This window comes from Bos indicus x Bos taurus, chromosome 8 (genome assembly GCF_003369695.1).
Source record: "Bos indicus x Bos taurus breed Angus x Brahman F1 hybrid chromosome 8, Bos_hybrid_MaternalHap_v2.0, whole genome shotgun sequence".
Lineage (NCBI taxonomy): Eukaryota > Metazoa > Chordata > Mammalia > Artiodactyla > Bovidae > Bos > Bos indicus x Bos taurus.
This window is the reverse complement of record NC_040083.1, coordinates 52460349-52481072: the sequence shown is the minus strand read 5'-3', so window position 1 is coordinate 52481072 and position 20724 is coordinate 52460349. Positions and strand designations below refer to the sequence as shown.

General features: G+C 39.5%; 2 protein-coding genes across 11 annotated transcripts in view; one reads left to right on the top strand and one right to left on the bottom strand.

Annotated features, from left to right (window-relative positions):
- PRUNE2 (prune homolog 2 with BCH domain) overlaps window positions 1-20724 on the top strand; it is a 292420-nt gene that overhangs the window by 255654 nt on the left and 16042 nt on the right. For 6 of the 9 annotated variants that reach the window (XM_027549503.1, XM_027549501.1, XM_027549499.1 and 3 more), the window contains exons 12-17: window positions 3278-3451; window positions 6181-6189; window positions 11880-11982; window positions 12640-12771; window positions 13841-13927; window positions 18379-18477. In XM_027549503.1, coding sequence (XP_027405304.1) covers window positions 3278-3451; window positions 6181-6189; window positions 11880-11982; window positions 12640-12771; window positions 13841-13927; window positions 18379-18477 — 604 coding nt within the window. The remainder of the gene's footprint in view (window positions 1-3277; window positions 3452-6180; window positions 6190-11879; window positions 11983-12639; window positions 12772-13840; window positions 13928-18378; window positions 18478-20724) is intronic. The other 3 variants (XM_027549502.1, XM_027549497.1, XM_027549494.1) reach the window with 1 other exon arrangement.
- GCNT1 (glucosaminyl (N-acetyl) transferase 1) overlaps window positions 18473-20724 on the bottom strand; it is a 175982-nt gene continuing 173730 nt past the window's right edge. The window contains exons 3-4 of one of the 2 annotated variants that reach the window (XR_003512270.1): window positions 19924-20142; window positions 18473-18999 (exon numbers count right to left, since the gene is read on the bottom strand). Coding sequence is in view for 1 of the 2 variants with exons in the window: in XM_027549514.1 (XP_027405315.1) it covers window positions 20113-20142 (30 nt within the window). In the remaining variant the exon portion in view is untranslated. Of the gene's footprint in view, window positions 19000-19250; window positions 20143-20724 lie in introns of those variants that run through there. The other variant, XM_027549514.1, reaches the window with a different exon arrangement.

The window sequence follows — 20724 nt, the reverse complement described above, 5'->3', positions numbered from 1 at the left end:
GCCGGAGAAGGCAATGGCACCCCACTCCAGTACTCTTGCCTGGAAAATCCCATGGACGGAGGAGCCTGGTAGGCTATGGTCCATGGGGTCGCTAAGAGTTGGACACGACTGAGCAACTTCACTTTCACAACTCTAGCAATAGCAAGGAGACTGGAGAAAGCCCATTTGAATCCTAGCTCTGCCCTTTCCAACTGGACTGAAACATACTTCGACAGGAAAAAAGTATTTTCTCAGTTTGTGATACTGACAGAAGATGAAGCTTCATTCTGTCAGGAAAAGTCTGTAGAGATATGTTCATATGCTTTTGAACAATTTGGAAAAAAAAAAAGATTATTTTCCTTAAAAAGCTCCCTCCCCCTAAAATTATATAAGCTTCTAACTCAACAAAACCTGAATACACATTGGATACTAAGTAGCAATAAAAGGGAGAGATGAAAGGTATATTAAGAATGAAAATTAAAAACTAGTTAATAAATCTACTTGAGTATTTAGCATAATATTAAACATGTCTGGAACGATGAAGTGTCATTTAGGAAGCACTCCTACAAATTAAATGAGTAACATTCAACCTATTCTCTAGGTCAACAGTCTAGATTAATACATAGTATGTTCAAGATTTATATATTAATAACTATGGCTATGTTAGTGATCAAATATGTCATGAATAATAATATCTAAACTCATTTTCTTCCTGGGAGTGATTTCTAAAGAGAATACATTTGGGGAGGGGGGGCTCTTTGGCTTAAAAAAATTAGAAGTTCAAACATAATGAATGTCTTTGAACGCATTTTCAGATTATTCCCATTGTCAGTGCAAGGGCACAGCATAGAGACCAAGTCCCCTTTACAGATCTATGTCCCTACTGGAGGCCACAGCTGACCTCATCTTCCAATGGTTCATATGATCATCGACGGTAGAGTCCTCACTGTGATCTCTCAGCACAGGGTATTCAGAGCCTGTGTACTAAATCATTTCATCAAAGACAAAAGGAAATGTTCAAGTTGACTTCTCCCTTGTGTACCAGTGCTAATTGACTTCAACAGCAAGCAGCAAGGGAGAAAAGCTTGTTATTCAGAAAAGAAGACAAAGAAAATCAAGCATTTCTTAGTGATGAGAGCATGAGACGGAACATTAAATTTGGAGGGCCTAGGGACAGAGATTTAAATGAGACCTGAAACTTTTGCAAATAGTGAGAAAATGATGGCAGGGGGAAAGATGGTAATTTATAGTTGTAGAAAAAGAATTATTAAGATCAGGAAGATACTGTTAATTCAAGGGAGTAGAACAACTTACCTTTACTTCCTACTAGCTTATATTGTTGACTTTTAGAATTCAACACCTTAAGAGAGTGTACTGTACTCCTAGCTATTATAGAACTCTTTATTTAATTTACATCAATCAAAAGAGGTAGGGAAAGGAGGTCCCAAACAGGGTAAAGGGGTGTTGGCGATGATGCCTACAATGTAGATAAGAGCAGGTGTATACTGGAACCTCAGAAGACAAACCCACATCTGAGCCCAGAGGTCTGAGAGAACAGAGACAAGTGGGAAAACAGGGTCCTGGGAAGGGGAGCTGTGAGGGGCATCCAAGGGCCCTAACTCAAGTGGGACGGGGAGAGCTGGAAGGGATCTCAGATAGGGAGTCCAGAGCAGATGGATGGATTTGGACAAGTGACACAGTGCTTAATCTGAAGCCAAGGTTGCTAGTTTCCTGTCCTGAGTAAGCAGCGAGCGCTGGTGGGAATACAGAGAAAGCCAGAGTGAGGCCAGGCTCTGTAGGCGGTGGTAGCTACTGGTGTTGGCAGAAGCGGCTAGGACTGCTTCCCAACTGGGCTTCACTTTGCTATTCTAAGTCACAGGTAATTAGACATGTTTGACTCTGTCTTGTGACATCTTCTGGAACATAATAGTCCTGTTGTGGCTCCCTTACAGATTACCTATATTTCCAGGAACTTGTCCAAGCTTTATTTACTCACTCACCTTCCCAAGTTCTACTGAAAACTCTGTGCAGGTTTCCAAGCTAAGTGTGAAGTGGGTTGGTGGAGGCAGATATTAAAGATGAAATTGGCATGATTCCTTAGCCCAAGGAACTCACTGCATTATAGTAAAATAAATGAGACCGAGACAATTACACATTCAGGGTGCAGTATGATAGCTTAGAAGAGTAGAAAAGGTAAGGGTTTGCTTATATTTCCTTCCTGATTCTGTGATCTGAGGTAATTACTTCAGAGTTTTTGCATTGGTATCACATCTTCCACTACATCTTCTCTGCCTGCTAATTTGGTAGATGCTTAATAAATATTGCTGTTACTGTTATCAAAGTGCCATTAAAAGAATGCAAGTGTGGTGTAAATCAAAGGCAATTTCTTATGAAATGGAAAGTTAAGAATGATAACACCTCACAGAATTATTGTGAAAACTATAAATAAGCCTTTATTACCAAATTACATAAACATACAAAGAATAACCATTGTGAAATTCTACTAGTACTTGAAGTAAAAAGGGAAACAATTATTGCTTATTATTTAAAAAAACTAAATATAGTTGCTTTTTTTTTTTTTTTGATGCACAAGAGTGAGTAGTAAATTTTTCCCCAAGAATGCTCAGTGGGCTTTTTCATTACCTTGGGCACCCACAAGTAAGAGTCCTGTGAATTTGGGGGCTTGGAGCACTTCTGGTTTATAAGGTTGTTTCTTACTTACTGTAAAATCTTTGTGTAGCATGTTTTGAAAAACTTATAAGAAGTTATATCAAATTAATCTCCAGATGTGCTCCCAATAGAGGAGGTTCAAGCCCATTGTTAGAGTCTTAGAATGCAGGTCTAGGCTGGCAGTATCATCAAGCTACCGAGCTGAGGGGCCCCAGAACACTCTGGGCACTCAGGTTACACCAATATATGTGGCACAAGGAAAATAAGGCCTGATGAATAATAGCTTTTCACACCATCAGAAAGACCACAGACCACAACCCGTATGATCAAGGGAGGAGTTAGCACGCAGTCTATCCCCATCTTGGACCACTACAGACACAAGACAGCTCCAGCCCTTTTCCTATCCCCACCCTCAGCTTAGCCTTACCAATGGATTAGTCATTCAGTCTGTCAATTAGGAAGACCTCACTGAGTGTCCTCGATGAAGTCAGGATGGTGTCAAGCTCACTCCAAGCTGTATAGAACAAGGAGTTCATCAGGTTGAGCCTGCCGGGAGGTAGCTAGTTGTTGAACTGCCTCACCTGTGGAGGTCCTACCCATTCATCCTTGCTCTGTGCTTCATTTACAGAGGATTCCACAGGCAACAAAGATTCTGGCCAAGAGTCAGAGTCTATTCCAGAATATACGGCAGAAGAGGAGCGGGAGGACAACCGGCTGTGGAGGACCGTGGTGATCGGAGAACAGGAGCAGCGGATTGACATGAAGGTCATCGAGCCCTATAGGAGAGTCATTTCTCACGGAGGTAGTGGAGCTCTGCAAATCTGGGAAGCCGGGGGCCCATATTCTGTTTTTTTTTTTTTTTTTTTTTTTAATTAGAAAACCAAACTAGGGTTCTCTGCAGCATGACATCCCTATCAATGCTGATGCTACTAGACAGTCAACATTCAGGGCACTGTAGAGCTGCGTGTATTATTCATATGCAATTCAGTGAACACCGGAAAGCCTACTATACAAAAGTAACTTTCCAAGGTGAAAGATGCCTTTCACACCACATATGATAGCTGTCATCTGTGCAAAGTTCTTGAAAGCCACAGTTGTCAATTCAATAGCATCTGTATGGAATTCCTATGGATTTCTTGTAGGGTTTTAACTGAATTGTTTTCAAGTCTGTTTTCGACATGGCCTGCAGTAAGAGGTGCTTTTAATTCCAGAACAATCTTTTGAATCCTCTTCAGAAGCTTTAGGAAATCTTTTGAGACTCAGGCTGGTCCCTTCCCCACCCCACCCCACTTAAAGTTTGCTTTTCTATAAACTCCATTACCTTTGTGCCTGACAGTAGCTCGCTCTAGCCACAGCCTCCACCTGCTTCATGAGGGACAAGGGAGAGAAAAAGCTCTGTTTTATATTTTCACTGCTGTCTTGGAACTACAGGAGCTTGAATTTTGGATTCACAAAAAAATAAATAACATAAGCACAAATGACACATTGAACATTGTCAACTTCAGAAAATATAAGTGGCTTTGGGGGCTTTTTTTTTTTTTTTTTTTGTGCTGCTGCATGCACAACTCTCCTGCAGCCCTAAGGCACCACCCTAACTGTTCTAGGAAAAGTAAGCTGACAAGGCAATTGTTCTGTCTTCCTTAACAAGGACAGGGGAATAAATGTCTTGGCACTGCATTAAACCTCAAGCTTTGGTTTCCTATCAAGCAGAAGGATGTTTTGCTTTTTCCTTCCAAGTCCCCTTCACCACAGATTTCCCACTTTCTGCCCCATGCGTTGCTCCCTCCTTGTAAGTATCAAGACCACCCAGGGCTCCCACCCATGACAGAGAAGGGAAACGCCTATGGGTGTTCCTGGCCCCAACCTTCCTTTTTCCCTATTTGAGCTGAAATGGTAACATGGCTCAGTGAGAGCTCCTCTAAGAAAGATCTTTCCCACAGGCCTTTGGAATGAGAACAGGCTTAATCTTGCTGAAAATGACAGGCAGCTGGCCATAGAGTCAATCCTGTTGTTGTTCTAATGAAAACAACAATCGGAATTTACCTAGATTTTCCCAGAAGATCCTTTACACCACCCGTCAGGTATTTTTGATTTGTTTGCTTTTTAGAAAAAAAAAAGAAAACAAAGGCTAATATAAACTAGCCTGTGTACATTGTAAAAAGTATAAGAAACGTAGAAAAGTCTTGTCAAAGTAAACCGAAGTCGCCCAGTGACATGCCCTGTACATTTTTACCATTCAGGTCATAAGTTAGTAGTCCCTTTGTTGTAAAGAAGGCAGGCTCATGGCTCCTGTGCTTTTATAAGGCCAAGTTCTCATTAGCTCAGCAGACTGGCCTGCTTACTCCCTCAACCACAGTGAGGTTGGGTGGATGGAGCCCATGGTTCTGTTCCCTGAATCAGGATAGAGTGATTATCGTCAGCACACTGGAGTCCAAAAAAGCGACTGCTTCTGCCCATCATGTTCTTTGCAAAGACACCTGCTAGCTCAGGGATAACCTGGTTTGCTGTGCCCTTCCTCCCTGCCACCCCTCCCACTGGCACTGCCCCTCTCCGTTCCGTTCCGTGTTGTGAGCTCCTTATCTGTCTGTGTGACCGTCTGGTTTGTTGGAGAGAGAAGGCCACCTTCCCTCTCTGCCTGGCTCTGCCTCGGCCTCCTCTAGGCGCCGGCCTGCATGATGTGCCTCTGGCTGCACCCAGCAGATCATGAGCGAGATGCCACCTCTTCCTCCACCCTGACCAGCCTTTTGCTCTGTAGGTAAAGACAGTTCACACGTTACTTCTGAATTTGCCAAAGCTTTGCTGTCTTGGAAACTCATATCACTTTCTTAGACCTTAATGATGACACTCCCTAGTTCTCAGTCTATTGGGTTTGTCACCCTGGCTTCTGATGAGCATTTAAAAAGCAGCACCCAGAGCAAACAGAGATGTCATTTTGGTGTCTGGCACTTTGCTATGAGAACATTTTTCTCACTCAGGCCAGAAAGAAAGTGCCAGCTGTCCGGTGCTCTGGACAGCTAGCTGGGAGTGATTAAAAGCTCTGCTGAGGTCTGCTGCAAAGCCAGACCCTGCAAGTGTCTGCACCAGTTGGGAACATCTGTGTGTGAGAGCAGTATTTGAACAAATAACTCAGCCTCCAGCTTTGGTGACTTCATATGAGCTGTGGCCAGAGTCCCTGTACACAGTGTAGAACAGAGTTCAAGGCCCATCTTGACCACCACTCACACTGTGGCCGTGGTCATCACTTGACTCTCTTGGGCCTTGGTTGCTTCCTCAGTAAGAAAAGGGTGAGCTCGAAGCCGGTGTCACCTCCTGCGAGCCCACGAGTAACATTCCCGCTATCTGCTTATACAGAAAAGCAAGGAGAGGTCTGGGTGGTTTGGATTAGCCCACAGTGTGGGGTCACTTTGAGGCTAGAACTGGCATGTTGGAACCTGAAGCAGGGAACACAATGAAATAGCCAAGGGCACTCATGCCAACGCGTTGTAACGAGGAGTGTCCTGTCTTGTGTTTTTACTTCTCATTTCATTATAGGAGACTCAGGTAACCCTCTGCAGTGTTGCTGGACAAATGACCCTGGAAAGGCTGAGGAGAAGAGTTGCAGGCTGGTGTGTGTGTGTGTATGTTTTGGTTGCGCCTGTGGCATCTTTCCTTCTCTCTCCATTCCATTTGCTGGCCAGCAAACTTGTGTTCCGTCCCTTTCATGCCTCTCTGTCCTGCCTCAGGTAAGGTTTGCATTGTTGCTTCCGAGGGTCCCAGGAGACACCACGGTGGGATAGCTCACACACCTCAGCACATACACTCTGAACTCAGTTACTGAAAAGAGAGTCTGATAAAATACATGGTCTAAAGAGCCAAACTTCACTTGAAATCTGCACTCGCTGACGGGGAACTTCACTTGAGTAAGCTGCATATTTAGCACAGAAACTGGGTTAGCTGACCTCCTTGGAGGCATTGGCAAAGAACAAAATTCAAATGGTCCTATTCATTCACGTTATTACACTTTGCCAGCAGTTGCTGTCTGGAATAGCTCCAAAGCCTGACAGTGACGGCATGGCTCTTGATTTAGAAGGAAAACTTTCATGACAAAATCTATCTTTTTCTCTTTCCTTCCTTACACACTACATCTCCTCATTGCCTTCTCTTTCTTTTGCCTCTTCTCTTCCTACAAATCCTCTGCCCACAAATGCAAAATCCATCATTTGTCAATTTCAGTGATTTCTATAGAAAGAGCCATTCCCAACTTGGTCACTGATCAGGACATGGTAAGTTGACCATTCAATATTCCTTTGGCTAAATAAACTCAAGCAAATGCATTACTACAACATTCCAAGGACAGACAGCAGTGACACAAAGAGATGAATTGACATTTAAGATGACTTCTGAAGTAGTTTATAAACCTGTCTTTCCTTAAAAAAAAAAAAAAAAAGACAGACAGACATTCTTAGAAATTCTCTAGAAATAGAAAAAGAAATCAAACAAACTGAGCAGTCATGATCTCGAAATTATCCTGACACTCTGGAGCCTGACATCTACATTTAAAGTTTTTAAATTTAATTTTTATTTTTATTAGAGTATAGTTGATTTACAACGTTGTGTTAATTTCAGGTGTATAGCAAAGTGATTCAGTTATACATATTCTTTTTCAGATTCTTTTCCCATATGGGTACATGGGAATATCTACAGAATATTGAGTAGAGTTCCCTGTGCCAGACAGTAGGTCTTCGTTGGTTGTCTGTTTTAAATATAGCAGTGTGTACATGTCAATTTCTCCTTTTATGGCTGTTGGCATTTGCCTTATATATTGAGTTGCTCATGCATTTGGTGTATATATAGTTACAACTGTTACCTCTTCTTCTTGGATTGATCCCTTGATCATTATGTATTGTCCTTCTTTCTCTCATAACAGTCTATTTTGTCTATCAGTATTGCCGCTCTAGCGTTCTTTTGATTTTCATTTGCATAGAATACCTTTTCCCATCCCCTCATTTTCAGTCTGTATGTGTCCTCAAGAGCTGAAGTAGGTCTGTTGTAGACAGCATTTATACATGTTTTGCTTTTGTATACATTCAGCCAGTCTATGTCTTTGGGTTGGAGCATTTAATCCATTTACATTTAAAATTATTATTGATATGTATGTTCTTATTGCCATCTTGTTAATTGCTTTGGATTTGTTTTTGTAGGTTTTCTTTCCTTTTTTGTTCTCTTGTGATTAGATTACTATCTTTAGTATTGTATTTGGATTACTTTTTCTTTTTTTGTGTGTTAATCTATTGTAGATTTTTGGTTTGCAGTTACTATGAGGTTTTGATATAGCAGGCTCTCTCTCTATATATACATACATATACAAGATTGGTTTAAGTTGCTAGTCTCTTAATTTCAAATGCATTTCCAATATCCTGCATTTGTACTCTCCTTACAATTGCTGGTTTTGTTATATTATTTGTGTGTGGATTATTTCATACCTTTACTGCATGTTTGCCTTTACCAGTGAGCTTTTCCATTTGTAATTTTCTTGTTTCTTGTATTGGCTTTTTCTTTTCTGCCTGGAGAAGTTCCTTTAGCATTTGTTGTAACATGGGTTTGGTGGTGGTGAATTTTCTCAACTTTTGCTTGTCTATAAAACTTCTGATTTCTCTACTCAATCTGAACAAGCCTTGCTGGGTATATTCTTTGTTGTAGATTTTGCCTTATACCACTGCAAATAATCCTGCCAGTTCCTTCTAGATTGCAGTTTCTGCTGAAAGATCAGCTGATAACCTTATGGGGATTCCCTTGTATTTTATTTATTGCTTTTCCCTTGTTGCTTTTAATATTTTCTCTGTCTTTAATTTTTGTCAATTGGATTAATATGTGTCTTTGAGTGTTCCTTCTTGGGTTTATCATGTATGAGACTCTCTGCACGTCCTGGACTCTAAGTGTTTCCTTTTTCATGTTAGGGAAATTTGGGGTTATTTTCTCTTCAAATATTTTCTCAGGCCCTCTCTCTCTCTCTCTTCTCCTTCTGGGACCCCTGTCATGTGCAAAGTGTTTGTCACTCAATTGTGTCCAACTCTTTGCAACCCCATGGACTGTAGCCTGCTAGGCTTCTCTGTCCATGGAATTCTCTAGGTGAGAATACTGGATTGGGTAGCCATTCCCCCCTTCTCTAGGGAATTTTTCTGAACCAGGGATCAAACCTGGGTCTCCTGCATTGTAGGCAGATTCTTTATCTGAGCCACCAGGGACGCCTAATAATGTGAATGTTGGTGTGTTTAATGAATGGCAACCCACTCCAGTATTCTTGCTTGGAGAATTCCATGGACAAAGGAACCAGGTGGGCTACTGTCCTCATTTCTTTTAATTCTTCTTTCTTTATTATGTTCCACAGCAGTGATGTCTACCATTCTGTCTTCCAGCTTGCTTATGCGTTCTTCCTCATTTACTCTGCTGTTGATTCCTTCTAGTGAACTTTTCATTTCACTTATTGTTCATCTGTGTTTGTTCTTTAAAGCTTCTAGCTCTTTATTAAACATTTCTTGTATCCTCTCTGTACCTCCATTCTTTTTCCGAGATCTTGGATCATCTTTACTATTACTACTACAAATTCTTTTTCAGGTAGACTGCCTATCTCCACTTCATTTAGTTGTTCTGGTGTTTTATCTTGTTCCTTTGTTTGGAAGACATTTGTCTGTTTTTGTGGTCATCTCCATTCCTCCATCTGAGCCACCAGGGAAGCCCCTATTCCAGATGCAAGACTGCAATTCTTGGTTCTGGTGTCTGTCCCCTGGTGGGTGAGGTTGGTCCAGGGACTTGTGCAGGCTTCCTGGTGGGAGGGATTGGTGCCTGCCCACTGGTGGGTGGAGTTAGGTTTTGTCCCTCTGGTGGGCAGGGCCATGTTAAGGGGTACATTTTTAGCTCACTACTTGCTGGTGGGAGGGGCTATGTTTCCACTCTGTTGGTTGTTTGGCCTGAGCATGCAGGTTGCTTAGTGGGCCCAGGTCTCAGTTCCAAAATGGTGACCTCCAGGAGTGCTCATACCAATGGGTATTCCCTGGGATGTCCACCACCAGTGTCCTTGCCCACAGTGAGCTACTTCCAACCATGCCTCCCCAGGAGACCCTCCAAGACCTGTAGGTAGGTGCTTTGCCCTGGGCCCCAATGCACATTAAACCATGTGTGTCCTCCCAGAGTGGAGTCTCTGTGTCCCCTAGTACTATGGAACTGCTGTACTGAAGCGCCCCTGGCCTTCCAAGCAAAATGCTCTAAAGGCTCCTCCTCCCAATACCAGACCCCAAGCTGGGGAGTCTGATGTGAGGCTCCCACAGGCTACTCTTACTCCTGTGGGAGAACCTCTGCAATATAATTATTTTCTAGTATGTGGTTCACACACCCAGGAGGTCTGGCATTTGATTATATTGTGAAAGAGTCCCTTCTACTGTTTCTTGAGGCTTCTTCTTTGTCTTTGGGTATAAAATGTCTTTTTTTGTGTGGGGGGGGAGGGTGTAGATAGGCCCTGCTCCAGTACTCTTGGCTGGAAAATCCCATGGACAGAGGAGCCTGGTAGGCTGCAGTCCATGGGGTCGCGAAGAGTCAGACACGACTGAGCGACTTCACTTTCACTTTTCACTTTCATGGGCTGGAGAAGGAAATGGCAACCCACTCCAGTGTTCTTGCCTGGAGAATCCCAGGGCCGGGGGAGCCTGATGGGCTGCCGTCTATGGGGTCACACAGAGTCGGACACGACTGAAGCGACTTAGCAGCAGCAGCAGCAGCAGCAGCAGCAGATAGGATTGAGTCTTTTTTGTTGATGGTTGTTCAGCAGTTGGTTGTGATTCTGGTGTTTTCATTGAGAGGAGGTGAGCTCAAGTCCTTCTACTCTGCTATCTTGTCTTTGCCTCTCCTGATGTCTTCAAAAGGATGCTTTTGTACTTGTATTTAAGACGGATTCATTATGTCATTTTTTCTTTTAATGAACTCTCTTTTTCATTGCACTGAGCCTTAATTGCGTATTTTAGTGGAGTTAGGATTAATGTCATTAAGCCACCCTATCCTTTGTGGATTTCTATTCAGTTATGAATCTTCCTAAATGAAATTATTTGTGGAACAAACACTTCTTGTATGAAAATATATCTCCTTATGCCATTTTCCTTCATACCACCTTCTTTAAAAAGTTGGCAAAATACCTACATATTGGAAAAGATGGGACTAAAGCAAAAAATCCAGAGGGAAGCTACTGCGGTCCTGTTTTGCAAACACGTTGCATCAGGTATACACTTACATAGGTAGCATCTTCTAAGATATGTAGCATTATCTGCAGCAGCCTCAAATTAGTAATATACACAAACCCATAATTTGATGTATTTTTAGTTGGTATCACTTTCTTCCCCCACCTCTTTTGTGGCAGAGTCATACTCTCTATCCTTGTAGAAAACATCTCATTAAACTGCTTTTCGAGAGTTAAGCCCATCCAAATCTATATCTAGCCAGTATTTTACTGCCTTGTAATCACCAGAGGGGTATTTAGAGTTCTGAAAAAGTGAAACACGCCAAATTCTGATCAGGCTTGAGGGTGTATTCTGTCCTCCTACTCAAAGCTTTGAGGAAATCTCTAATGTTTCTAAAGCCTAGAACTATGTTATATGATACAATCACAAATATTTTTAAATGGATGTTAAAAAATGAAAGTACAGTGCATTGCTTCCATTTTTTAAGTCTGGAAGACACATGAGATTCTATAGACAAATTTGTAGAGACTTGACCAACATCTGCCACGTGTTTCAAAGATGAGTTTTCAAGGAACACAGAGTTTACTACAACTAGGAAATACTAAACAGAATCAAATAGAACCTCTCTCTTAGCAATTAAAGGAAAGAGTGTTATACAGATTAGCTTTTTTATTATATAAATTAGAAGCCCTTAAGTCAAAATGTGTTGCCTCACCATCCTTTGTTTTTAAGTTGAATATTTATAACCCACTTACACGACTATGTACAATACATATAATCATCCATAATACTTGGGTGCCCTATATATGCAAATATATTCACACTATGTATTGTATCTTAACCACTGCAAGATAATTATATGTGTATATACTTACAGAAGTATCGTCTTTATAATAGTCACTTAAAGATATATCTAATACATCCACATACATACACTTGCCAAGGCTTCCAGATTTATCCTTTAGGTTAAATAGTATCTTGTTAAGAGTTTCGGTTGGTTACAAATGTCTTTTGTTTGTCCCCCAGGATACTATGGGGACGGCCTAAATGCCATCATTGTGTTTGCCGCCTGTTTTCTGCCAGACAGCAGTCGGGCGGACTACCACTATGTCATGGAAAATCTTTTCCTGTGAGTGATGCTTACAATAAAACGTTTTGAGTTAATGTCTGTGGGGATGCAATGGCAGATAGAACATCTTTAATAAAAGGAAACAGATGATGTAGAATTTGATGTAGAATTTTCTAAGCCTTTGATTAAAAGTCAATGAAATCTGTATCAAGGAAAATTGCTCAAGAGACTGAAAGCTTCAGAGGAGCTGTTTTGTCAGGAGAATGCACTGAAAACAAAATGAACACAGTTTGGCCCATATTTTTAAATTTTGTAACATTTTTTTTGGGTGAAGTGTTATTTTGGTTTCCTGATAACATGTTCTTAGTCAACTGATAATAACCTGACTTCATTTATATCTGCCTTTATTTAATCTGACTTGTCCTTTAGTGTACAATAGCATTGCTGATATTTTTGAAAGTTGGGTTTCTAACTCACAGACTTTTCAAGTGTACCTGCATTAAAAAAAAAAAAAAAGATAACTGTGCAAATAAATGAGTAATACTCTCAGAGAAGTGATCTTAGGTAACTGCATTCTTCTCAAGAAGAAGAGGTAATATGTGCAACCATTCTTAAATGTTATGCACCCTGTAATTTAAATATTATATAATTATGGTGAAATAAGATGAACTCTATCATGTGGGAACTTAAAACACTTCTCTTCCTTCCTGTGATCAGATATGTAATAAGTACTTTAGAGTTGATGGTAGCTGAAGACTATATGATTGTGTACTTGAATGGTGCAACCCCAAGACGGAAGATGCCAGGGTTAGGCTGGATGAAGAAATGTTACCAGATGATTGACAGACGGTATGTGGGGCTCTATTAGCTAATCACTATTTTGACTTCCTCAATAACTCCCATCTCCAGTGACATTTTAGTTTACCAAAAATGCAGTCACAATTTAGGAACATTGAATTAATGCTGATTTGAGATAATAAATTTTAAAATATTAATCAAAGTATCACTCAAATTTTAAATAAAGCAAATCTTCCCCAGATTTTGTTAAATGTTACTAATCTCAAACTTGGTGACAAGCATTTTAAAGTATGCTCATGCGTTTGCCATATGGAGGTGCAATTTGAGCTGATAAATCAAAGTCCACGATTCTTCACTGGTATCATGCGGCCTTGCTGCCCTTTTTGTGCACTAGCATTATTGTGACTCAGGCAACCCACGTGCCCTTATTTCAACATTCACTGTTAATTCCAGCCCGTTTGGTGACTGTGTGTGCCCATTCCTCAAGATACATCACGTCTATTCATACTGGTTTTATTAGAACCAAACACATTGTTGCCATCTACAGGAAAACTCATAATAAGCATACAAATTTATGATGTTTTCTATAGCATGGCTTCCTCTCGGATGTGGCTCCCTGCAAAGCAACATGCGAGTGCCCCGATATAGTAACTAAAATCCGCTCATCATCCAAACATACATACAGTAGCACTGCTAACGCTGAAAAATATGCCAGGATATCCAAAACGTTAATCTGAAGGCCAAATAACCACATGCTTTCATTATACACAGGAAGAAACCCAGGCTCAGTAGAACAGGGTATTCATTTTAAAATATTAAAAATAATGCTGACAAAAATGAATAGCATCGTCAAACAAAAATATGCCATGACGGTTATAGATTTTTGCACTCCAAGAGTATGACCATTCTATTTTACATTTATTTCTGTGGGAAAATGAGGTTTGAATTATGCAAGTTTCAAATTATATCTCATTGCATTCTATACCTGCCTACCAGATGACAGTAACTTACACAAGAATTCCCTAATATTTATATAAATATATATATACACACACACACAAATACTTTAATTCCCATTCAAAATAGGTTATGAGTAATTTTTTTTTCTTTTTCAAAATAGGTTGAGGAAGAATTTAAAATCATTCATCATTGTTCATCCATCTTGGTTCATCCGAACAATCCTTGCAGTTACACGACCTTTTATAAGGTATAGTCATTATTACAGTAAAAGTACTAGTTTTTTAAAGTATGTAATTCATTGTTCCTCTACACAAAAATTCATAAACCAAGAGAGTATTTAGGATAATATGTTTTGCCTCTGCCTTTCCTGAAAATATACTTTGGACTGCCCAGCAAGAGACTCTAAGAGTGAGTATATTTTCATAGTGATTATTTTTCCCCTATAATTATAAAACATGATCTCTATATTGCTTGCTGTAAACACAGAAAATGAAATAGTGAGGTTTCTGTATAGATAGTACTATTAAAGCAATAAGGGCTTCCTTGATAGCTCAGTTGGTAAAGAATCCACCTGCAATGCAGGAGACATGGGTTCAATCCCTGGGTTAGGAAGATCCCCTGGAGAAGGGAAAAGCTACCCCACTCTACTATTCTGGCCTGGAGAATTCCAGGACTGTATAGTCCACGTATAGTCCATGGGGTCTCAATGAGTCAGACACGACTGAGCGACTTTCACAGACATTAAAGAAATATGGTATTTTGTAAAGAATCAAAGAGGTAGAGTATACCATGACAATGGAAATCAAAGACACATCAAGGACAGAAACATAAGCCAGACCTTAATTATTTTGTTTCTTCTGAACAAATACCATGGAGGTCACCTAAAGTGGGTTAAGAGTCTGTGCAGCCATTTTGAGAGCTTTGTTTTGATCATCCATGAGCCTTCTAGGTTTAAATTCACTTCAAATCAGTAAATATTTGTTCATCATCTATTTTATGTTAGATGCTATATAACTTTACATTTTCGGGATGAAAAGAAAAGTAAGATATGCCTCTTACATAGTAAAACTGAGACAGTTAAATGAAAGGGACACTATAGATTTTCTAGAAAGCTTTAAAAAATAGAATAGGGAGGGGCAAGATAGGGGTATCAGATTAAGAGGTACAAACTACTAGGTATAAAATAAATAAGCTACAAAGATATAGTGTACAGCACAGGGAAAATATGCACCATTTTATAATAACTTCAATGGAGGATAGTCTATAAAAATAATGAATCACTAAGTTGTACGCCTGAAACTAATATAATATTGTGACTCAACTATATATCAGCTAACTAGAACTTGCCTAACATCAGAATACAAATTATATAAACTGAAATTTTTCTGTCTCAGTGTTATTAATGAATCTGTAAGAAAAATTCTGATCACTTCACTTCTGGAGAAAAAATTAAAGGTTAAAATCTTTTATATTTTTTAATTACTATATATATATTTTATTGAAGTATAGTTCGTTAACCATGTTTCAGGTGCACAGCAAGGTGATTCAATTATACATATACACATAATTACTTTACAAATTATTTTCCATTATAGGTTATTGCAAAATATTGACTATAATTCCCTGTGCTATACAGTAAACCTTTGTTGCTTGTTTCATATCTATTTTTTTAAGTTAGAAATTGAGCGTTCTGTGCCTTCCAGAATCTCCTTTTTTTTGTCTGTGTTCACTTATATTTATTTAGCATTCCCATCCACTACTTCCAACAACTGGGTAGCAGGATTCAACTAGTTTTCCTCTGGCAGGAGAGCTCTTTAAATTACTTTAAAGCATAATACAAGCCTTTAAGATATATTTTAAAAAAGCTACTAATTTTAAGATTAGCAGAAAATGCTTTGACAGGCACTAGGAATAAATGTACAATGAAGAGCTTATACAAACTTTTAATGAGTAAAAAAGCAAACATTAGAACTGATATTGATTCACTGATGTTTGTTTAATAATTCAGTTTCTATTTTAAAATAAATATATTTCTCCTTGGTAAATATTTATTATGGCAAGAGTATGAGAAAGAATTCTAATTCAACATTTATTGAAGGGAGTTTCAAGATAATAATAATTCCCTTCTCTAGAGGATCTTCCCAACCCAGGGATCAAACCCAGGTCTCCCACATTGCAGGTGAATTCTTTACCAGCTGAGCCACAAAGGAAGCCCCAATAATTAAAACAAAAATAATTAAATTATGGCAAGTAGTGTTGTGGTAAATTACATGTAATAATGGTTTACATTTATTGAGTACTTACATGCATTATTTTATTTAATCCTAATGATGGTCTGAAGGAGGCACTGTTTACCATTTCTGTATTGTAGCAAAAAAACCCTAAGGTTAAATGAGGTCAAATAAATTGTTCAAACCAGGAGCCAGCAAACCATTCTGTAGAGAGTCAGATATTAAATATTTTAAATGTTATGGGCCATACAGTTTCAGTCACCACTACTTAGCTCTGCCATGGTAGGACAAAAGCCATAGATAATGTGTAAATAAATAAGTGTCCCTGTGTTCCAATAAAACTTGATTTATGAACACTGAAGTTGAATTTTCTGAAATGTTTTACATGTCACGAAATAGTTTTATTTTAATCATTTTTCAACCATTAAAAAAAAATGCAAAACCAGTCTTAGCGCAAAGATATAAAAAACCAGTAATAAGTTGGCTTTGGCTCACAGGCCATAGTTTACCAACCCCAGGTCTGTGGTAACATAGCCAAGAAATGATAAACTCAGGCTCTGAACCCAGTGTCTACCTAATTCTAAAGAACACATATTTCAAGTACTTAAACATTATGTTCTACAGTTTCAGCTTATAAAACCCTTTTGAAAGATCCCTGTGAATCAATCTATGTTAGTGTAACAGATTTTTTGACCTGAAAAAAGAGGTCACTAAAATGTATTATAGGTCTTTTCACTGCTAAAGGGTAACACCTATGACAGAGGTATATAGCAAATTCTTTTTTTTAATTCATGTATTTTTAAACTGAAGTATAATTAATTTACAATGTTGTGTTAATTTCTGGTGTACAGCAAAGTGATTCAGTTTCTTGTATTCAGATACATATTTGTAACTAAATACGAAAAAGAGTATTTTTTTCAGTTACGTATTCTTTTTCATATTCTTTTCCATTATGGTTTATTGCAGGATACTGACTATAGTTCCCGTGCTGTAGAGTAGGACCTTGTTGTTTACCTGTTTATTTTAATATAGTAGTTGGTAGCTGCTAATCCCATCCTTCTAATTTATCCCTCCCTCCTCAAGTTCATTTTTTTTAAATGAACTGTCTGTCTGTGTCAAGCACTGGGTTAGGTGCTGCAGGTTGAGAAATTAAATAGCTCAATTGATTTCCTCAAAGAGGTCACAGCCTGACAGCTGACACAGGTAGACAAGAAAGCAGCTGCAATAGAGGGAACAAAGGAAGCTGGAGGGTGATAACTCAGAGTGAGGGTGAGTTTTAAGGTAACAGGTGAAGCGTGAAGACAGAGAGTCTGCATCGAGAGAGGCTTTCCAGAAGAATGCATCCTCAAGGTGAGTTTTGAAGAATAGGATTGGCTAGTTAAAGCCAGGTAGAGGACATAGCAGGTACCAATACACCAAGAAGAAAAAATATTCTTTTTCATATTCAGTTACAAATACGTATCTGAATATGAGAAACTGAATCACTTTGCTGTTTAGAAAACTGTACATTCCAGTGTGGAGGTGTCCTCCTGGCATGACTTCTTCTGCCTTCTTATTCTACCCCCTCCATTTTTTAAATCAAAATCTGAATTTAGCTCAGAAATTCCAGAGGAAGGAAGTGGCCTAATGTGGCTTATCGTTAGTAGTGTGTGTTCACCCAAGGCTTATCAGGACTTGAAGTGACTGTTCGCAAGCCACAGCCAGTAGCCCATAGTCAAAACTGCAAGTAAAATGTGAAAGCTGGATGTATGCAGAAGTGACCTTGAGAGCATCTTCTCAGTAGACTGGGGAGGCCTTTTCATTAGAGACCATTCAAGGGAGTTTGATGCCTGATCAAGTTCCCTTTCAAATGGAATGATATATTTTTAGAATTAGTTTGCTATTACACTAGTAATACAAAAATGTCACCTTCTTATAAAACAGCCAATCATTATAGGTAAGTGGCACCTTCTGCCACTGACTGAAGGTGAAATCTGGGCAAATACATAACTCTTTATGTCTAAATTTCCTTATCTTTAAAAAGAGAATGATAATAGTACCTACCTCATTAGGCTATCACAGAAAATGAGTTAATATGTGTCTGTGTTAGTTGCTCAGTTGTGTATGACTCTTTGTGACTCCATGGACTGTAGCCTGCCAGGCTCCTCTGTCCATGTAATTCTCCAGGCAAGAATACTGGAGTGGGTAGCCATTCCCTTCTCCAGGGGATCTTCCCAATTCAGTGAATGAACCTGGGTTTCCTGTATTGCAGGCAGATTCTTTACCATCTGAACCACCAGGAAAATCCCCAGAGTTAATATATATTAACCAATTAGAACAGAGTCTGGCACATAGTAACTACTCAAATAATATAGCTATTCTTCTAAGTCAGAGTGCTGGGGGCAAGGTGATAAGGATTTTCAAGAAGAGGCAGAAGTCTGAGGGATGGAGGAGTGACTGAAATCTTTCTTCTTTTCTTTTTTTCAAGTTCCAAATTCAGCAGTAAAATTAAATACGTCAGTAGTTTAGCAGAACTCAGTGGACTGATCCCAATGGATTGCATCCATATTCCAGAGAGCATCATCAAGTAAGTCCTGATGGTTTTGAAGATTTGGTAAGAAATACTGCATGTCTGGAGAAGGAGATGAGAAAATAACTCACTCCTGGAATATGGGGAAATGCTTATCTTTTGTTTTACATTTAAAACAAATAATAAATATTCTCCAATAAATATATTTCTTTTCTTATAACCTAGAGATAACTGTTCTGTTCTTGTAGATCTACTTTCACATGATCTTCTATGGTGTTATTGAGATTTGCTCACTTTCACCTTGAATTTACTACCATTTTGGGGAAAGCATAAATTTAACACTAATCAGTGTATTTGTTACTTCTGTCTTGCATGCCACACAAAAGGTAGATTTTGTACACAGCCTGGATTTCTTCATTGCCTTATATAAAGTAATTTATCTGCTTGACCCAAGGAAAAGAGAGAAAAGTTACCCCTTTCTCTGATTTCTTCATGGTTGCCTCCAGGTGAAAGATAAAGCAGAGTGGTGGGTGGTGCAGTCAGGAATGACTTCCTTACTCGGGACCTGGTAAATAAAGCCTGTAGGTAGAAAGCATGGATACTTAAAATTGTAGGATTATACTGCAAAAATAGTAAAAAGTCAACTGCTTGGAGCTGGGGCTTAAAAATGTGATGCTGGAAAATGAACCCTCCTAACTGGTTAATTGTTGCAAAGAACTATCGTTTATTGTCGATCATGTTTTTCTTTCACTATGTCTAATTTACTGGCTTTCTGTGTGATTAAAAGTGGGAGGAAGGTAACCATCAACTCAAAGAAAACAGTCAAGGATACCCTATCTTCCTCCATAAGATGGAGAGCAGAATGGACCTCCCAATTCAGGCTTCCAAAAAAAGAGTTCCCTCACTTAAAAAAGGCACAGAAACTGGAAGGAAAAGACTCCCATTTAATGCATGTCTCCTGTTCTGGGTACAAGAAATGCTTTATTTATATCCTTTATTTAATCCTCAGAGTAAACGCCCTGTTTACATATAAGAAATGTCACTTAGGAAGGGGATGGTTACTTATGCAAAGTAGAAGCAGGAACAAGGAAGAGATGGAACTAGAATTTAAATCCAGGTGAGCCTGGAATCAAAATTCCCAGATTTCTTTACCTCCTGTAAAATATCCATCTAAATAATGGGTATATTTAGATAAATATAAGGGGTATATTTAGATAAAATATCCATCTAAATAAATACCCATACCCTTCTGGGTCACAGCTCAGAAGTAGCTGCAAGTTTGGTTTTCCTGCATCCCAATATCAGGTGTGAACAGAAGATACAGATTGGGTTGATAACTGCCAGTTGGCTTAGCTGAATCAAGCTGAGCGTGCATAAGCTCCTGGTGGTGGATGTAATCCTCACTGGCTTTATAGAGTCCCCAGACCAGCACAACTCACAGCTCTGGCCTGCTGCCTCAAAAAGAAGACACCCCATCTCCAAAAAAAGTACTAGCACACCCACCTCCTATTATGCAAAAGATGACAAGGATATTCCATCTTCAAGTGGACATGACCACTGGCCACTTTCTAAGTGAGTATGCTCCCTGCCAGTGTGGCACTGGGAACAAGAGAAGAGAATGTGCTTTGGAGGATCAGCATTAGATTTGAACCTTCTTCCCACTTTGCCTCTCTGAGACTTCAGGAATCCTATTTAGAACTCTCTGAGTCTCAGCCTCAGCATCTGTGAAATGAGAAAACAAGGAGCAATTAATTCATGGCAAGGTCCTGAGAACAGAATGAGAACCATGAACATAAAGCACTGAGGAGCCACCTGGCACAAAGTTGACAAGCCAGAATGTTATTTATTGTAATTGTGTTGCTTTTCAGTTCAGTTCAGTTCAGTCACTCAGTTGAGTCCGACTCTTTGCCATCCCATGAATCGCAGCACGCCAGGCCTCCCTGTTCATCACCAACTCCCGGAGTTTACCCAAACTCATGTCCATCGAGTCGGTGATACCATCCAGCCATCTCATCCTCTGTCATCCCCTTCTCCTCCCGCCCCCAATCCCTCCCAGCAGCAGGGTGTTTTCCAATGAGTCAACTCTTCGCATGAGGTGGCCAAAGTATTGCAGCTTCAGCATCAGTCCTTCCAAACTTACTGTTCACACAGGGAAGTTCAGTTGAGAAGTTAAACTTGCCTGAGGTGCTTTTCATTCATCTACAAGTCAGGTTTTCTATTTGGGAAAAGTTTCCTCCAAAGGAAGGTTCTATTTGGAAAGATTTTCTTCTGGAGGAAGAAACTTACAACCGTGCATATCCTCCC